Here is a 17,689-nt window from a genome sequence, read left to right as displayed (position 1 = left end):
TTCCGTGACACACCAAATGTCCCTGTTGCTTCCTTGACACACCAAATGTCCATGTTGCTTCCATGACACACCAAATGTCCGTCCATGTTGCTTTTATGACACACCAAATGTCCGTCCATGTTGCTTCCATGACACACCAAATGTCCATGTTGCTTCTATGACACACCAAATGTCCATGTTGCTTCCATGACACACCAAATGTCCGTCCATGTTGCTTCCGTAACACACCAAATGTCCGTCCATGTTGCTTCCATGACACACCAAATGTCCATGTTGCTTCCGTGACACACCAAATGTCCATCCATGTTGCTTCCGTGACACTCCAAATGTCCATGTTTCTTCCGTGACACACCAAATGTCCATGTTGCTTCCATGACACACCAAATGTCCATGTTGCTTCCGTGACACACCAAATGTCCATGTTGCTTCCGTGACACACCAAATGTCCATCCATGTTGCTTCCGTGACACTCCAAATGTCCATGTTTCTTCCGTGACACACCAAATGTCCATGTTGCTTCCATGACACACCAAATGTCCATGTTGCTTCCATGACACACCAAATTTCCATGTTGCTTCCATGACACACCAAATGTCCATGTTGCTTCCATGACACACCAAATGTCCATGTTGCTTCCATGACACACCAAATGTCCATCCATGTTGCTTCCGTGACACACCAAATGTCCATCCATGTTGCTTCCATGACACACCAAATGTCCATCCATGCTGCTTCCGTGACACTCCAAATGTCCATGTTGCTTCCACGACACACCAAATGTCATTGTTGCTTCCATGACACACCAAATGTCCATGTTGCTTCCATGACACACCAAATGTCCATGTTGCTTCCGTGACACACCAAATGTCCATGTAGCTTCCGTGACACACCAAATGTCCGTCCATGTTGCTTCCATGACACACCAAATGTCCATGTTGCTTCCATGACACACCAAATGTCCATGTAGCTTCCGTGACACACCAAATGTCCATCCACGTTGCTTCCATGACACACCAAATGTCCATGTTGCTTCCGTGACACACCAAATGTCCATGTAGCTTCCGTGACACACCAAATGTCCGTCCATGTTGCTTCCATGACACACCAAATGTCCATGTAGCTTCCGTGACACACCAAATGTCCGTCCATGTTGCTTCCATGACACACCAAATGTCCATGTTGCTTCCATGACACACCAAATGTCCGTCCATGTTGCTTCCATGACACACCAAATGTCCATGTTGCTTCCATGACACACCAAATGTCCATGTTGCTTCCATGACACACCAAATGTCCATGTTGCTTCCGTGACACACCAAATGTCCATGTTGCTTCCATGACACACCAAATGTCCGTCCATGTTGCTTCCATGACACACCAAATGTCCATGTTGCTTCCATGACACACCAAATGTCCATGTTGCTTCCATGACACACCAAATGTCCCTGTTGCTTCCGTGACACACCAAATGTCCATCCATGTTGTTTCCTTGACACACCAAATGTCCATCCACGTTGCTTCCATGACACACCAAATGTCCATGTTGCTCCCGTGACACACCAAATGTCCATGTTGCTTCCGTGACACACCAAATGTCCATGTTGCTTCCGTGACACACCAAATGTCCATGTTGCTTCCATGACACACCAAATGTCCGTCCATGTTGCTTCCATGACACACCAAATGTCCATGTTGCTTCCATGACACACCAAATGTCCATGTTGCTTCCATGACAGACCAAATGTCCGTCCATGTTGCTTCCATGACACACCAAATGTCCATGTTGCTTCCGTGACACACCAAATGTCCGTCCATGTTGCTTCCGTGACACACCAAATGTCCGTCCATGTTGCTTCCGTGACACACCAAATGTCCGTCCATGTTGCTTCCGTGACACACCAAATGTCCATGTTGCTTCTGTGATACACCAAATGTCCATGTTGCTTCCGTGATACACCAAATGTCCATGTTGCTTCCATGACACACCAAATGTCCATGTTGCTTCCGTGATACACCAAATATCCATGTTGCTTCCGTGACACACCAAATGTCCATGTTGCTTCCATGACACACCAAATGTCCCTGTTGCTTCCATGACACACCAAATGTCCATGTAGCTTCCGTGACACACCAAATGTCCATGTTGCTTCCGTGACACACCAAATGTCCCTGTTGCTTCCGTGACACACCAAATGTCCATGTTGCTTCCATGACACACCAAATGTCCATGTTGCTTCCGTGACACACCAAATGTCCATGTTGCTTCCGTGACACACCAAATGTCCATGTTGCTTCCATGACACACCAAATGTCCATGTTGCTTCCATGACACACCAAATGTCCATGTTGCTTCCGTGACACACCAAATGTCCATGTTGCTTCCATGACACACCAAATGTCCATGTTGCTTCCATGACACACCAAATGTCCATGTTGCTTCCGTGACACACCAAATGTCCATGTTGCTTCCGTGACACACCAAATGTCCGTCCATGTTGCTTCCGTGACACACCAAATGTCCATGTTGCTTCCGTGACACACCAAATGTCCATGTTGCTTCCGTGACACACCAAATGTCCATGTTGCTTCCATGACACACCAAATGTCCATGTTGCTTCCATGACACACCAAATGTCCATCCATGTTGCTTCCGTGACACACCAAATGTCCATGTTGCTTCTATGACACACCAAATGTCCATGTTGCTTCCGTGACACACCAAATGTCCATGTTGCTTCCGTGACACACCAAATGTCCATGTTGCTTCCATGACACACCAAATGTCCATGTTGCTTCCGTGACACAACAAATGTCCATGTTGCTTCCGTGACACACCAAATGTCCATGTTGCTTCCATGACACACCAAATGTCCATGTTGCTTCCGTGACACACCAAATGTCCATGTTGCTTCCGTGACACACCAAATGTCCATGTTGCTTCCGTGACACACCAAATGTCCGTCCATGTTGCTTCCGTGACACACCAAATGTCCATGTTGCTTCCGTGACACACCAAATGTCCATGTTGCTTCCGTGACACACCAAATGTCCATGTTGCTTCCATGACACACCAAATGTCCATGTTGCTTCCATGACACACCAAATGTCCATCCATGTTGCTTCCGTGACACACCAAATGTCCATGTTGCTTCTATGACACACCAAATGTCCATGTTGCTTCCGTGACACACCAAATGTCCATCCATGTTGCTTCCGTGACACACCAAATGTCCATGTTGCTTCTATGACACACCAAATGTCCATGTTGCTTCCGTGACACACCAAATGTCCATGTTGCTTCCGTGACACACCAAATGTCCATGTTGCTTCCATGACACACCAAATGTCCATGTTGCTTCCGTGACACAACAAATGTCCATGTTGCTTCCGTGACACACCAAATGTCCATGTTGCTTCCATGACACACCAAATGTCCATGTTGCTTCCGTGACACACCAAATGTCCATGTTGCTTCCGTGACACACCAAATGTCCATGTTGCTTCCGTGACACACCAAATGTCCGTCCATGTTGCTTCCGTGACACACCAAATGTCCATGTTGCTTCCGTGACACACCAAATGTCCATGTTGCTTCCGTGACACACCAAATGTCCATGTTGCTTCCATGACACACCAAATGTCCATGTTGCTTCCATGACACACCAAATGTCCATCCATGTTGCTTCCGTGACACACCAAATGTCCATGTTGCTTCTATGACACACCAAATGTCCCTGTTGCTTCCATGACACACCAAATGTCCATGTAGCTTCCGTGACACACCAAATGTCCATGTTGCTTCCGTGACACACCAAATGTCCCTGTTGCTTCCGTGACACACCAAATGTCCATGTTGCTTCCATGACACACCAAATGTCCATGTTGCTTCCGTGACACACCAAATGTCCATGTTGCTTCCGTGACACACCAAATGTCCATGTTGCTTCCATGACACACCAAATGTCCATGTTGCTTCCGTGACACACCAAATGTCCATGTTGCTTCCGTGACACACCAAATGTCCATGTTGCTTCCGTGACACACCAAATGTCCATGTTGCTTCCGTGACAGGAGAACAGCACGTTTGATGGTGTGGCCTCAGACAGAATGGACTTGCGCTCCAGAAATATCGTACCTCGTTACCACTACATTGCTGCAGAGGAGACCAGCTGGGACTACGGCATCAAAAGACCCCGTCACCTAATAACACCCAGGTAAGGAACTCCGTCCATGGGACTCATCTACTAAGTTCCAAAAGTGCTTAAAAAGTGTGTGTAAACTCAAATATTGCGTGTACTAGTAGTGGTGATCTACTAAGACTGTGTGCAATTGATAACAACTGCAAAAGTGGTGCTGACCGACCCCTTTAAATGAGGATTTAGTGTGTACTATACCAGCTAATATAGTGCATTTGGAAAGTATTTTCTACATTTTACAAACCTCGTTTCCATATGAGTTGGGAAATTGTGTTAGATGTAAATATAAACGGAATACAATGATTTGCAAATCCTTTTCAGCCCATATTCAATTGAGTGCACTACAAAGACAACATATTTCATGTTCAAACTCCATGAACTTTATTTTTTTTCGGGCATTTAATAATTAACTTAGAATTTCATGGCTGCAACACATGTCAAAGTAGTTGGGAAAGGGCATGTTCACCACTGTGTTACATCACCTTTTCTTTTAACAACACTTAATAAATGTTTTGGAACTGAGGAAACTAATTGTTGAAGCTTTGAAATTGGAATTCTTTCCCATTCTTGTTTTATGTAGAGCTTCAGTCCTTCAACAGTCCGGGGTCTCCGCTGTCCTATTTTACGCTTCATAATGCGCCACACATTTTCCATGGGAGACAGGTCTGGACTGCAGGCGGGCCAGGAAAGTACCCGCACTCTTTTTTTATCAAGCCACGCTGTTGTAACATGTGGCTTGGCATTGTCTTGCTGAAATAAGCAGGGGCGTCCATGATAACAGTGCTTGGATAACAACATATGTTGCTCCAAAACCTGTATGTACCTTTCACCATTAATGGTGCCTTCACAGATGTGTAAGTTACCCATGCCTTGGGCACTAATACACCCCCATACCATCACAGATACTGGCTTTTCAACTTTGCGCCTATAACAATCCGGATGGTTATTTTTCTCTTTGTTCTAGAGGACACCACGTCCTCTGTTTCCAAATATAATTTGAAATGTGGACTCATAAGTCCACAGAACACCTTTCCAATTTGCATCAGTCCATCTTAGATGAGCTCGGGCCCAGCCAAGCCGGCGGCGTTTCAGGATATTGTTGATAAATGGCTTTTGCTTTGCATAGTAGAGATTTAACTTGCACTTAGAGATGTAGCGACCTACTGTAGTTACTGACAGTGGTTTTATGAAGTGTTCCTGAGCCCATGTGGTGATATCCTTTACACACTGATGTCGGTTTTTGATGCAGTACCGCCTGAGTGATCAGAAGTCTGTAATATCATCGCTTACATGCAGCAATTTCTCCAGATTCTCTGAACTTTTTGATGATTTTACGGACCGTAGATGGTAAAATCCCTAAATTCCTTGCAATAGCTCGTTGAGAAATGTTGTTCTAAAACGGTTCGACAATTTGCTTACAAAGTGGTGACCCTCACCCCATCCTTGTTTGTGAATTACTTAGCATTTCATGGAAGCTGCTTTTATACCCAATCATGGCACCCACCTGTTTCCAACTAGCCTGCACACCTGTGGGATGTTCCACATAAGTGTTTGATGAGCATTCCTCAACTTTATCAGTATTTATTGCCACCTTTCCCAACTTCTTTCTCAGGTGTTGCTGGCATCAAATTCTAAAGTTAATGATTATTTTGCAGAAAAAAAAAACGTTTATCAGTTTGAACATCAAATATGTTGTCTTTGTAGCATATTCAACTGAATATGAGTTGAAAAGGATTTGCAAATCATTGTATTCCGTTTATATTTACATCTAACACATTTTCCCAACTCCAATTCTAGTCTATATATATATACATCGAGTCGGCCAGCTGTTGGTGAAGTGACTTTGTGTGTCAGCATGTCTGTGATTTTCTTTAAATTATTTTTTAAAAATAAATATAATAATAATGATAATTATATATGTATATATTTATATATTTATATATATATATATATATATATATATATATATATATATATATATATATATATATATATATATATATATATATATATATATATATATATATTATTTTTAATTTTTGGCCGTTTGTTGACTTAGATCATTAGGTCTTAGGCTAGCTAGACTTAAGTGTTAGACTGGCTCACTTGTGTCTTGAACCAGCCCTATGGCTCAGTCTGCTACTGTAATTCCTTCCTGTCAGGGAGATGCACCGTGGAATGAGGAAGTTCCTGCCAGAGTACAAGAAGGTGGTGTTCAAGGCCTACACCGACCGAGACTTCTTGGATCCTGCAAACAAAGGAGAGCTCCAAGAACACCTGGGAATCATGGGACCTTTCATCAAAGTGGAAGTCGACGACGTTCTGATTGTAAGTCAAAGAGAGCATGCAGGAAACTAATGTTTGCTGACTTTTCTTGTCTTCTTCAAGGTCATATTCAAGAATGAGGCATCCAGACCCTACTTCTTTCACCTGTTTTCTTGTCTTCTTCAAGGTCATATTCAGGAACTACCCATCCAGACCCTACTTCTTTCACCTGTTTTCTTGTCTTCTTCAAGGTCATATTCAAGAAGGAGGCATCCAGACCCTACTCCTTTCACCTGTTTTCTTGTCTTCTTCAAGGTCATATTCAAGAACAAGGCATCCAGACCCTACTCCTTTCCCCGGTTTTCTTGTCTTCTTCAAGGTCATATTCAAGAACTAGGCATCCGGACCCTACTCCTTTCACCTGTTTTCTTGTCTTCTTCAAGGTCATATTCAAGAACAAGGCATCCAGACCCTACTCCTTTCACCTGTTTTCTTGTCTTCTACAAGGTCATATTCAAGAACGAGGCATCCAGACCCTACTCCTTTCACCTGTGTTAAAATAATTGTTTCTAGATTTTCACAAACAACTTCGTATTACATTGTGTTCCTGACAAGAAACCAAAAGGCTGTCTTTGAAACCAAGAAGAAGGCTCGTAAAACTCGACTTGGACTTCAAAGCAGACAGATACATGTGGCAGGATCCGCCCAACTTCCAGTGGAACTCTTTTTGAAGTATTCTACGAACTCTTTTTGAACTATTTTATGGAACTTTCTTTGAACTATTTTATGGGACTCTCTTTGAACTATTTTATGGGACTCTTTTTGAACTGTCCGGTAGCCAAAGGCAACGCTGTTTCCGACCCACTTCCCTCAGGAAGCAGTTGTGGGAAGGAGGGGCGGGGAATCTTTGGGAAGAGCGTGGTGCAGCACTGTATAGAAAGTACAGTGGCAATGTCTCTCCTCAGATCTGAATCCAAATTTAATTCTGTCTGTTTGATTCTTTGCCTTTTGTCTTGTTTAATAGATGTCATCAGTGTTTGAACCTGACCACCTGTTTTCTTGTCTTCTTCAAGGTCATATTCAAGAACTAGCCATCCAGACCCTACTCCTTTCACCTGTTTTCTTGTCTTCTTCAAGGTCATATTCAAGAACGAGGCATCCAGACCCTACTCCTTTCACCTGTTTTCTTGTCTTCTTCGAGGTCATATTCAAGAACGAGGCATCCAGACCCCACTCCTTTCACCTGTGTTATAATAATTGTTTCTAGATTTTCACAAACAACTTTGTATTACATTGTGTTCCTGACAAGAAGCCAAAAGGCTGTCTTTGAAACCAAGAAGAAGGCTCGTACAACTCGACTGGGACTTCAAAGCAGACAGATACAAGTGGCAGGATCCGCCCAACTTCCAGTGGAACTCTTTTTGAAGTATTCTACGAACTCTTTTTGAACTATTTTATGTAACTTTCTTTTAACTATTTTATGGGACTCTCTTTTAACTATTTTATGGGACTCTTTTTGAACTGTTCGGTAGCCAAAGGCAACGCTGTTTCCGACCCACTTCCCTCAGGAAGCAGTTGTGGGAAGGAGGGGCGGGGAATCTTTGGGAAGAGCGTGGTGCAGCACTGTATAGAAAGTACAGTGGCAATGTATCTCCGTAGATCTGAATCCAAATTTAATTCTGTCTCTGTTTGATTCTTTGCCTTTTGTCATCAGTGTTTGAACCTGACAACCTGTTTTCTTGTCTTCTTCAAGGTCATATTCAAGAACAAGGCATCCAGACCCTACTCCTTTCACCTGTTTTCTTGTCTTCAAGGTCATATTCAAGAACAAGGCACCCAGACCCTACTCCTTTCACCTATTTTCTTGTCTTCTTCAAGGTCATATTCAAGAATAAGGCATCCAGACCCTACTCCTTCCACCTTCAGGGAGTTTATGATCGCACTCAGGGTGCCGGCTTTGCGCCAAGTCATGGCACTTCTCCACCACCGGGGGTCCCAGGAGAGCCGGTCCAACCAGGGGAGGCCCGCACGTATACCTGGAAAATTGCAAAGAAACACGGCCCCACCAAAGCAGAATTTGATTGCAAGGCTGGAGCCTACTACTCCACCGTCAACAAGGTGTGCATGTCAGCATTAACAATGTTTGAAATTTAGCAAAACAATAATTATTACTTTTACAAAGAGTCTTACTGTATTTCCTCATAGGGCTTTAGGTTATGTGGCTAATATGACTCCATTATCATAAACTCCTTCATTATTCTTTAACATGACTTATTTAGTATTATTATTATAGACTTAGTAGACACCTAGACCTGAACTAAAAACACTATTTGACTCAAACCATGAACTAGGTGTTAACATGGTTATGACACGATTGTTATAATGATGCATAGTCTCTTAGAGATGGGGTGAGAAGCTCTCAGGAAGGCAGAGTAAAGTCGACGCTCCTCCACATGGAGAGGAGCCAGATGAGGTAGTTCTGGTCAGGATGCCACCCAGACCCTCCCTGGGCTTGTTTAGGGCACTTCCGAGCAGTTGGAGGCCACAGGGAAGACCCAGGACACATTCTTCTGGCTAGATCCCCTGCGAGGGGCTGGACAAAGAGGCTAAGGAGAGGAAAGTCTCTGCTTGGGCTGCTGCCCCCGCAACCCAGATGAGCCCAGATGGCTGTCACACGGGGTTAAGGCTTCCTTGTCTGTAAAAAAAAAACATTTGTTCTGAACTTTCATCAAACAGGGAATCACTTGTAACTATTCTTAATTAAAAAAAATATATATATAAAATCTTTTTTTTTTATCTGTCTTGTTCTGCCACTCAGACCAGTCCTATGGTTGATGTAGATCAGTGGTTCTTAACCTTTTTTCAGTGATGTACAAACCCCGTTTCCATATGAGTCTGGAAATTATGTTAGATGTAAATATAAAGGGATTACAATGATTTGCAAATCCTTTTCAACCCATATTCAGTTGAATATGCTACAAAGACAACATATTTGATGTTCAAACTCATAAACTTTTACTTTTTTTTTTTGCAAATCAAAATTGACTTAGAATTCCAGGGCTGCAACACGTGCCAAAGTAGTTGGGAAAGGGCATGTTCACCACTGTGTTACATCACCTTTTCTTTTAACAACACTCAATAAACGTTTGGGAACTGAGGAAACTATTTGTTGAAGCTTTGAAAGTGGAATTCTTTCCCATTCTTGTTTTATGTAGAGCTTCAGTCGTTCAACAGTCCGGGGTCTCCGCTCTCGTATTATACGCTTCATAATGCGCCACACATTTTCCATGGGAGACAGGTCTGGACTGCAGGCAGGCCAGGAAAGTACCTGCACTCTTTTTTTACGAAGCCACGCTGTTGTAACATGTACTGAATGTGGCTTGGCATTGTCTTTCTGAAATAAGCAGGGGCGTCCATGAAAAAGACAGCACTTAGATGGCAGTATATGTTGTTCCAAAACCTGTATGTACCTTTCAGCATTAATGGTGCCTTCACAGATGTGTAAGTTACCCATGCCTTGGGCACTAATGCACCCCTATACCATCACACATGCTGGCTTTTGAACTTTGCGTCGATAACAGTCCGGATGGTTAGTTTCCCCTTTGGTCCGGATGACACGATGTTGAATATTTCCAAAAACAATTTGAATCGTGGACTTGTCAGACCACAGAACACTTTTCCACTTTGCATCAGTCCATCTTAGATAATCTCGGGCCCAGAGAAGCCGGCGACATTTCTGGATGTTGTTGATAAATGGCTTTCGCTATGCATAGTAGAGCTTTAATTTGCACTTGCAGATGTAGCAAAAAAACTGTATTTAGTGACGGTGGTTTTCTGAAGTGTTCCCGGGCCCATGTGGTGATATCCTTTAGAGATTGATGTCGGTTTTGGGACATTCGGTCCTTAATAATAATAAAACCTTAGAAATTCAATAGGGTCCTCTGTCCCAAAGGGATATTGGTCCCTAATAATAATAAAACCTTAGAAATACAATAATGTCCTCCGTTCCAAAGGGACATCAGTCCCTAAATATGCCAACCTTCAGAACATATACAGCATAGTCAAGCACCGTGCTGTATATTAATATTTACCATGCGCTAACAAAATAATCTGAACTCATATTTAATTTTTTTGACAGACTTAAATGAAAGAAATGATGACAAGGTGGCCCCCTACAGTGGTTTTGGCCCTCAACAGTGTTGATGGTGTATTGATGCCAGCTTGGCACCAGACGCCAGAAGCAGTCAGTCTTTATTTTGTTTGAATACACGCAATATATTTACAGCAGAATACCAACATGCTGTATGTACAGTTGGGAAGGGATTAATACGGCCCCATCCTTGGGTGGATCTCGTGTGAGAGGAAGAGGGGTAGTTAATCATTTTGCAATGCAGTCTGCTGAAAATGATGGAAAGCGCCCCTCTTCATAGCCACTGACGCTGTAGTCAAAGTTGGAATTGCCACAAAACACAGTTTAAGACCTTAAAAGTGCACAGCCCCATTGTCACATTCCATGTGTCAGGTAAACTGTGATCGTAGGAATGTCAATACTTGGACTCTGAGGTGGTTGTTTTCCCGAGATGCAAGTGAACTTGGACCGGAGATGGCATGGAAGTAAAGACATCTTTTATTTTAACACTATAACTGCACAAAAAAAGGCAAACAAAAGGCGCGCACAATGGCGGTACAAAAACTTGGTTGTGAAAACAAAACTCGCACTAAGGCAAAACTATGAACATAAAACAAAAACTTGCACTGTGGCATAAATAACGAGAAAACTTACTCTGAACGGAACGAGAACGGGACATGATCATTGGCATGGATTACAAGGTGCGTAGCAGGTGATGTTGCCAGAATGAACAACAGAAACAGACAGGCTTAAATAAGACTGTGGTGATTAGTGAATACAGGTGTGAGACATGAGGACAGGTGAAAACTGATGCGTAGTCGTGGTGGCAATACAGACCAGGAAGTGCAAAAACAGGAACTGAGTGGCCAAAAAACAAACAAAACATGACTAAAACAAAACATGATGACATAGACATGACAAGGAATCCCCTTCCTACTGTATTGTATATGAGGTGTGTGATATGACGCCTAAAGAGCTGTGCCATGCTGGACATGCTAAATGTCTTTGTATTCCAGGAGAGAGACCTTCACTCGGGTCTGGTGGGTCCACTGCTGGTGTGCAAGAGCGGCGCTCTGCAGCCAAACGACAGCATTGGACCCAAAATCCAACAGTTCTCCCTTCTCTTTCACACCTTTGACGAGACCAAGAGTTGGTACCTGGACGAGAACCTGAAGAAGCACTGCGCCCCGCCTTGCCAGGTCAACCCTGACGACCCCTGGTACCACATGAGCAATAAGTTTGCAGGTAGACTTCTTTTTTATTGCTCATTCACTGTGGATCCCCATTGACCACACCTGATTGTGTCCACAGCAATAAACTACAAACCCCATTTCCATATGAGTTGGGAAATTGTGTTAGATGTAAATATAAACGGAATACAATGACATGCATAATAATTAACGTAGAATTTCATGGCTGCAACACGTGCCAAAGTAGTTGGGAAAGGGCATGTTCACCACTATGTTACATCACCTTTTCTTTTGACAACACTCAATGTTGCTCCAAAACCTGTATGGACCATTCAGCATTAAGGGTGCCTTCACAGGTGTGTAAGTTACCCATGACTTGGGCACTAATACACCCCCATACCATCACAGATGCTAGCTTTTGAACTTTGCGCCTATAACAATCCCCGAATGGTTATTTTCCTCTTTGTTCTGGAGGACACCGCGTCCTCTGTTTCCAAATATAATTTGAAAAGTGGACTCGTCAGACCACAGAACACCTTTCCACTTTGCATCAGTCCATCTTAGATGAGCTCGGTCCCAGCTAAGCCGGCGACGTTTCAGGGTGTTGTTGATAAATGGGTTTTTCTTTGCATAGTAGAGTTTTAACTTGCACTTACAGAACTAGCGACCAACTGTAGTTACTGTCAGTGGTTTTAAGAAGTGTTCCTGAGCCCATGTGGTGATATCCTTTCCACACTGATGTCGGTTTTTGATGCAGTACCGCCTGAGGGATCAAAAGTCTGTAATATCATCGCTTACATGCAATAATTTCTCCAGATTCTCTGAACTTTTGGATGATTTTACGGACCGTAGATGGTAAAATCCCTAAATTCCTTGCAATAGCTCGTTGAGAAATGTTGTTCTAAAACTGTTTGACAATTTGCTTACAAAGTGGTGACCCTCGCCCCATCCTTGTGTGTGAATTACTTAGCATTTCATGGAAGCTGCTTTTATACCCAATCATGGCACCCACCTGTTCCCAATTAGCCTGCACACCTGTGGGATGTTCCACATAAGTGTTTGATGAGCATGCCTCAACTTTACCAGTATTTATTGCCACCTTTCCCAAATTCTAAAGTTAATGATTGTTTGCAAACAAAAAAATGTTTATCAGTTTGAAAATCAAATATGTTGTCTTTGTAGCATATTCAACTGAATATGGGTTGAAAATGATTTGCAAATCATTGTATTCCGTTTATATTTACATATAACACAATTTCCCAACTCATATGGAAACGGGGTTTGTGAATCATGAACTGTGGATCCCCACTAACCACACCTGATTGTGTCCACAGCAATAAACGGCTACGTGGCAGAGACACTTCCTGGTCTGTTGGTGGCCCAGCACCAGACGGTCAGGTGGCACCTCCTCAATGTGGGAAGTGATGGCGAGTACCACGCTGTAAACTTCCACACTTTGTCCTTCATGGTGCACACCGAGCAGAACCACCGCAAGGGCATCTACAACCTCTTCCCTGGTAAATATGAGCAAGACCTCACAGTCCAGTGAGATCCAGTACATATTATTCAATATTTGTGTTTTGATAGTGCTTAAACTGCATTCTTGTTTCTGCTACCATGACTCACCTGAACTCCCACAGGTGTGTTTGGCACCGTGCAGATGGTCCCCTCCACAGTTGGCACCTGGCTGGTAGAGTGCACCATCGCTGACTACCAGCTGGCTGGAATGAGAGCTAAACTGCTGGTTTATGATCCAGGTGGGTGCCTTCAGCATTATTTATTTATTACTATTTATTATATTAGCATTTCAAAATATGGCAAAACTGCTGGGAAAAGTGGAAAACACCAGGTGACAACCAACAAAGAGGGTTAATTAGCCCTCTAACACCAGGTGACACAACCAACAAAGAGGGTTGATTAGTCTTCTAACACCAGGTGACACAACCAACAAAGAAGGTTAATTAGCCCTCTAACACCAGGTGACACAACCAACAAAGAGGGTTGATTAGTTTTCTAACACCAGGTGACACAACCAACAAAGAGGGTTGATTAGTCCTCTAACACTAGGTGACACAACCAACAAAGAGGGTTGATTAGTCCTCTAACACCAGGTGACACAACCAATAAAGACGGTTGATTAGTCCTCTAACACCAGGTGACAAAACCAACAAAGAGCGATGATTAGTCCTCTAACACCAGGTGACACAACCAACAAAGAGGGTTGATTAGTCCTCTAACACCAGGTGACACAACCAACAAAGAGGGTTGATTAGTCCTCTAACACCAGGTGACACAACCAATAAAGACGGTTGATTAGTCCTCTAACACCAGGTGACAAAACCAACAAAGAGGGATGATTAGTCCTCTAACACCAGGTGACACAACCAACAAAGACGGTTGATTAGTCCTCTAACACCAGGTGACGCATCCAACAAAGACGGTTGATTAGTCCTCTAACACCAGGTGACATAACCAACAAAGAGGGTTGATTAGTCCTCTAACACCAGGTGACACAACCAACAAAGAGGGTTGTTTAGTGCTCTAACAGCAGGTGACACAACCAATAAAGACGGTTGATTAGTCCTCTAACACCAGGTGACACAACCAACAAAGAGGGTTGATTAGTCTTCTAACACCAGGTGACACAACCAACGAAGAGGGTTAATTAGCCCTCTAACACCAGGTGACACAACCAACAAAGAGGGTTGATTAGTCTTCTAACACCAGGTGACACAACCAACAAAGAGGGTTGATTAGTCCTCTAACACCAGGTGACACAACCAACAAAGAGGGTTGATTAGTCCTCTAACACCAGGTGACACAACCAATAAAGACGGTTGATTAGTCCTCTAACACCAGGTGACAAAACCAACAAAGAGGGATGATTAGTCCTCTAACACCAGGTGACACAACCAACAAAGAGGGTTGATTAGTCCTCTAACACCAGGTGACACAACCAACAAAGAGGGTTGATTAGTCCTCTAACACCAGGTGACACAACCAATAAAGACGGTTGATTAGTCCTCTAACACCAAGTGACAAAACCAACAAAGAGGGATGATTAGTCCTCTAACACCAGGTGACACAACCAACAAAGACGGTTGATTAGTCCTCTAACACCAGGTGACACAACGAACAAAGAGGGTTGATTAGTCCTCTAGTACCAGGTGACACAACCAACAAAGAGGGTTGATTAGCCCACTAACACCAGGTGACACAACCAACAAAGACGGTTGATAAGCCCTCTAACACCAGGTGACATAACCAACAAAGAGGGTTGATTAGTCCTCTAACACCAGGTGACACAACCAACAAAGAGGGTTGTTTAGTGCTCTAACAGCAGGTGACACAACCAATAAAGACGGTTGATTAGTCCTCTAACACCAGGTGACACAACCAACAAAGAGGGTTGATTAGTCTTCTAACACCAGGTGACACAACCAACAAAGAGGGTTAATTAGCCCTCTAACACCAGGTGACACAACCAACAAAGAGTGTTGATTAGTCTTCTAACACCAGGTGACACAACCAACAAAGAGGGTTGATTAGTCCTCTAACACCAGGTGACACAACGAAAAAAGAGGGTTGATTAGTCCTCTAACACCAGGTGACACAACCAATAAAGACGGTTGATTAGTCCTCTAACACCAGGTGACAAAACCAACAAAGAGGGATGATTAGTCCTCTAACACCAGGTGACACAACCAACAAAGACGGTTGATTAGTCCTCTAACACCAGGTGACACAACCAACAAAGAGGGTTGATTAGTCCTCTAACACCAGGTGACACAACCAATAAAGACGGTTGATTAGTCCTCTAACACCAGGTGACACAACCAACAAAGAGGGTTGATTAGTCTTCTAACACCAGGTGACACAACCAACAAAGAGGGTTAATTAGCCCTCTAACACCAGGTGACACAACCAACAAAGAGGGTTGATTAGTCTTCTAACACCAGGTGACACAACCAACAAAGAGGGTTGATTAGTCCTCTAACACCAGGTGACACAACCAACAAAGAGGGTTGATTAGTCCTCTAACACCAGGTGACACAACCAACAAAGAGGGTTGATTAGTGCTCTAACAGCAGGTGACACAACCAATAAAGACGGTTGATTAGTCCTCTAACACCAGGTGACACAACCAACAATGACGGTTGATTAGTCCTCTATCACCAGGTGACACAACCAACAAAGAGGGTTGATTAGTCCTCTAACACCAGGTGACACAACCAATAAAGACGGTTTATTAGTCCTCTAACACCAGGTGACACAACCAACAAAGAGGGTTGATTAGTCCTCTAACACCAGGTGACACAACCAACAAAGAGGGTTGATTAGTCCTCTAACACCAGGTGACACAACGAACAAAGAGTGTTGTTTAGTCCTTTAACACCAGGTGACACAACCATCAAAGACAGTTGATTAGCCCTCTAACACCAGGTGACACAACCAACGAAGAGGGTTGATTAGCCCACTAACACCAGGGGACAGAACCAACAAAGAGGGTTGATTAGTCCTCTATCACCAGGTGACACAACCAACAAAGAGGGTTGATTAGTCCTCTAACACCAGGTGACACAACCAACAAAGAGGGTTGATTAGTCGTCTAACACCAGGTGACACAACGAAAAAAGAGGGTTGATTAGTCCTCTAATACCAGGTGACACAACCAACAAAGAGGGTTGATTAGTCCTCTAACACCAGGTGACACAACCAACAAAGAGGGTTGATTAGTCCTCTATCACCAGGTGACACAACCAACAAAGAGGGTTGATAACCCCTTTAAAACCAGGTGACACAACCAACAAAGACGGTTGATTAGTCCTCTAACACCAGGTGACACAACCAACGAAGAGGGTTGATTAGTCCTCTATCACCAGGTGACACAACCAACAAAGAGGGTTGATTAGTCCTCTAACACCAGGTGACACAACCAATAAAGACGGTTGATTAGTCCTCTAACACCAGGTGACACAACCAACAAAGAGGGTTGATTAGTCCTCTAACACCAGGTGACACAACAAACAAAGAGGGTTGATTAGTCCTCTAACACCAGGTGACACAACCAACAAAGAGTGTTGTTTAGTCCTTTAACACCAGGTGACACAACCATCAAAGACGGTTGATTAGCCCTCTAACACCAGGTGACAAAACCAACACAGAGGGTTGATTAGTCCTCTAACACCAGGTGACACAACCAACAAAGAGGGTTGATTAGTCCTCTAACACCAGGTGACACAACCAACAAAGAGGGTTGATTAGTGCTCTAACAGCAGGTGACACAACCAATAAAGACGGTTGATTAGTCCTCTAACACCAGGTGACACAACCAACAATGACGGTTGATTAGTCCTCTATCACCAGGTGACACAACCAACAAAGAGGGTTGATTAGTCCTCTAACACCAGGTGACACAAGCAATAAAGACGGTTGATTAGTCCTCTAACACCAGGTGACACAACCAACAAAGAGGGTTGATTAGTCCTCTAACACCAGGTGACACAACCAACAAAGAGGGTTGATTAGTCCTCTATCACCAGGTGACACAACCAACAAAGAGGGTTAATTAGTCCTCTAACACCAGGTGACACAACGAACAAAGAGGGTTGATTTGTCCTCTAGTACCAGGTGACACAACCAACAAAGAGGGTTGATTAGCCCACTAACACCAGGTGACACAACCAACAAAGACGGTTGATTAGTCTTCTAACACCAGGTGACACAACCAACAAAGAGGGTTGATTGGTCCTCCAACACCAGGTGACACAACCAACAATGACGGTTGATTAGTCCTCTAACACCAGGTGACACAACCAACAAAGAGGGTTGATTAGTCCTCTAATACCAAGGGACACAACCAACAAAGAGGGTTGATTAGTCCTCTAACACCAGGTGACACAACCAAC

General features: G+C 43.5%; 1 protein-coding gene across 1 annotated transcript in view; it reads left to right on the top strand.

Annotated features, from left to right (window-relative positions):
* The window catches only part of f8 (coagulation factor VIII, procoagulant component), a 75,148-nt gene that overhangs the window by 40,962 nt on the left and 16,497 nt on the right, over positions 1-17,689 (top strand). Inside the window, exons 15-20 of the mRNA XM_061900119.1 lie at positions 4,072-4,214; positions 6,359-6,524; positions 8,340-8,579; positions 11,607-11,835; positions 13,115-13,297; positions 13,421-13,537. Of these exons, the coding sequence (XP_061756103.1) occupies positions 4,072-4,214; positions 6,359-6,524; positions 8,340-8,579; positions 11,607-11,835; positions 13,115-13,297; positions 13,421-13,537 (1,078 nt within the window). The remainder of the gene's footprint in view (positions 1-4,071; positions 4,215-6,358; positions 6,525-8,339; positions 8,580-11,606; positions 11,836-13,114; positions 13,298-13,420; positions 13,538-17,689) is intronic.

The sequence above is a fragment of the Nerophis ophidion genome, linkage group LG05, assembly GCF_033978795.1.
Source record: "Nerophis ophidion isolate RoL-2023_Sa linkage group LG05, RoL_Noph_v1.0, whole genome shotgun sequence".
NCBI classification, from domain to species: Eukaryota; Metazoa; Chordata; class Actinopteri; order Syngnathiformes; family Syngnathidae; genus Nerophis; species Nerophis ophidion.
This window is presented reverse-complemented; position numbering and strand designations above follow the sequence as displayed.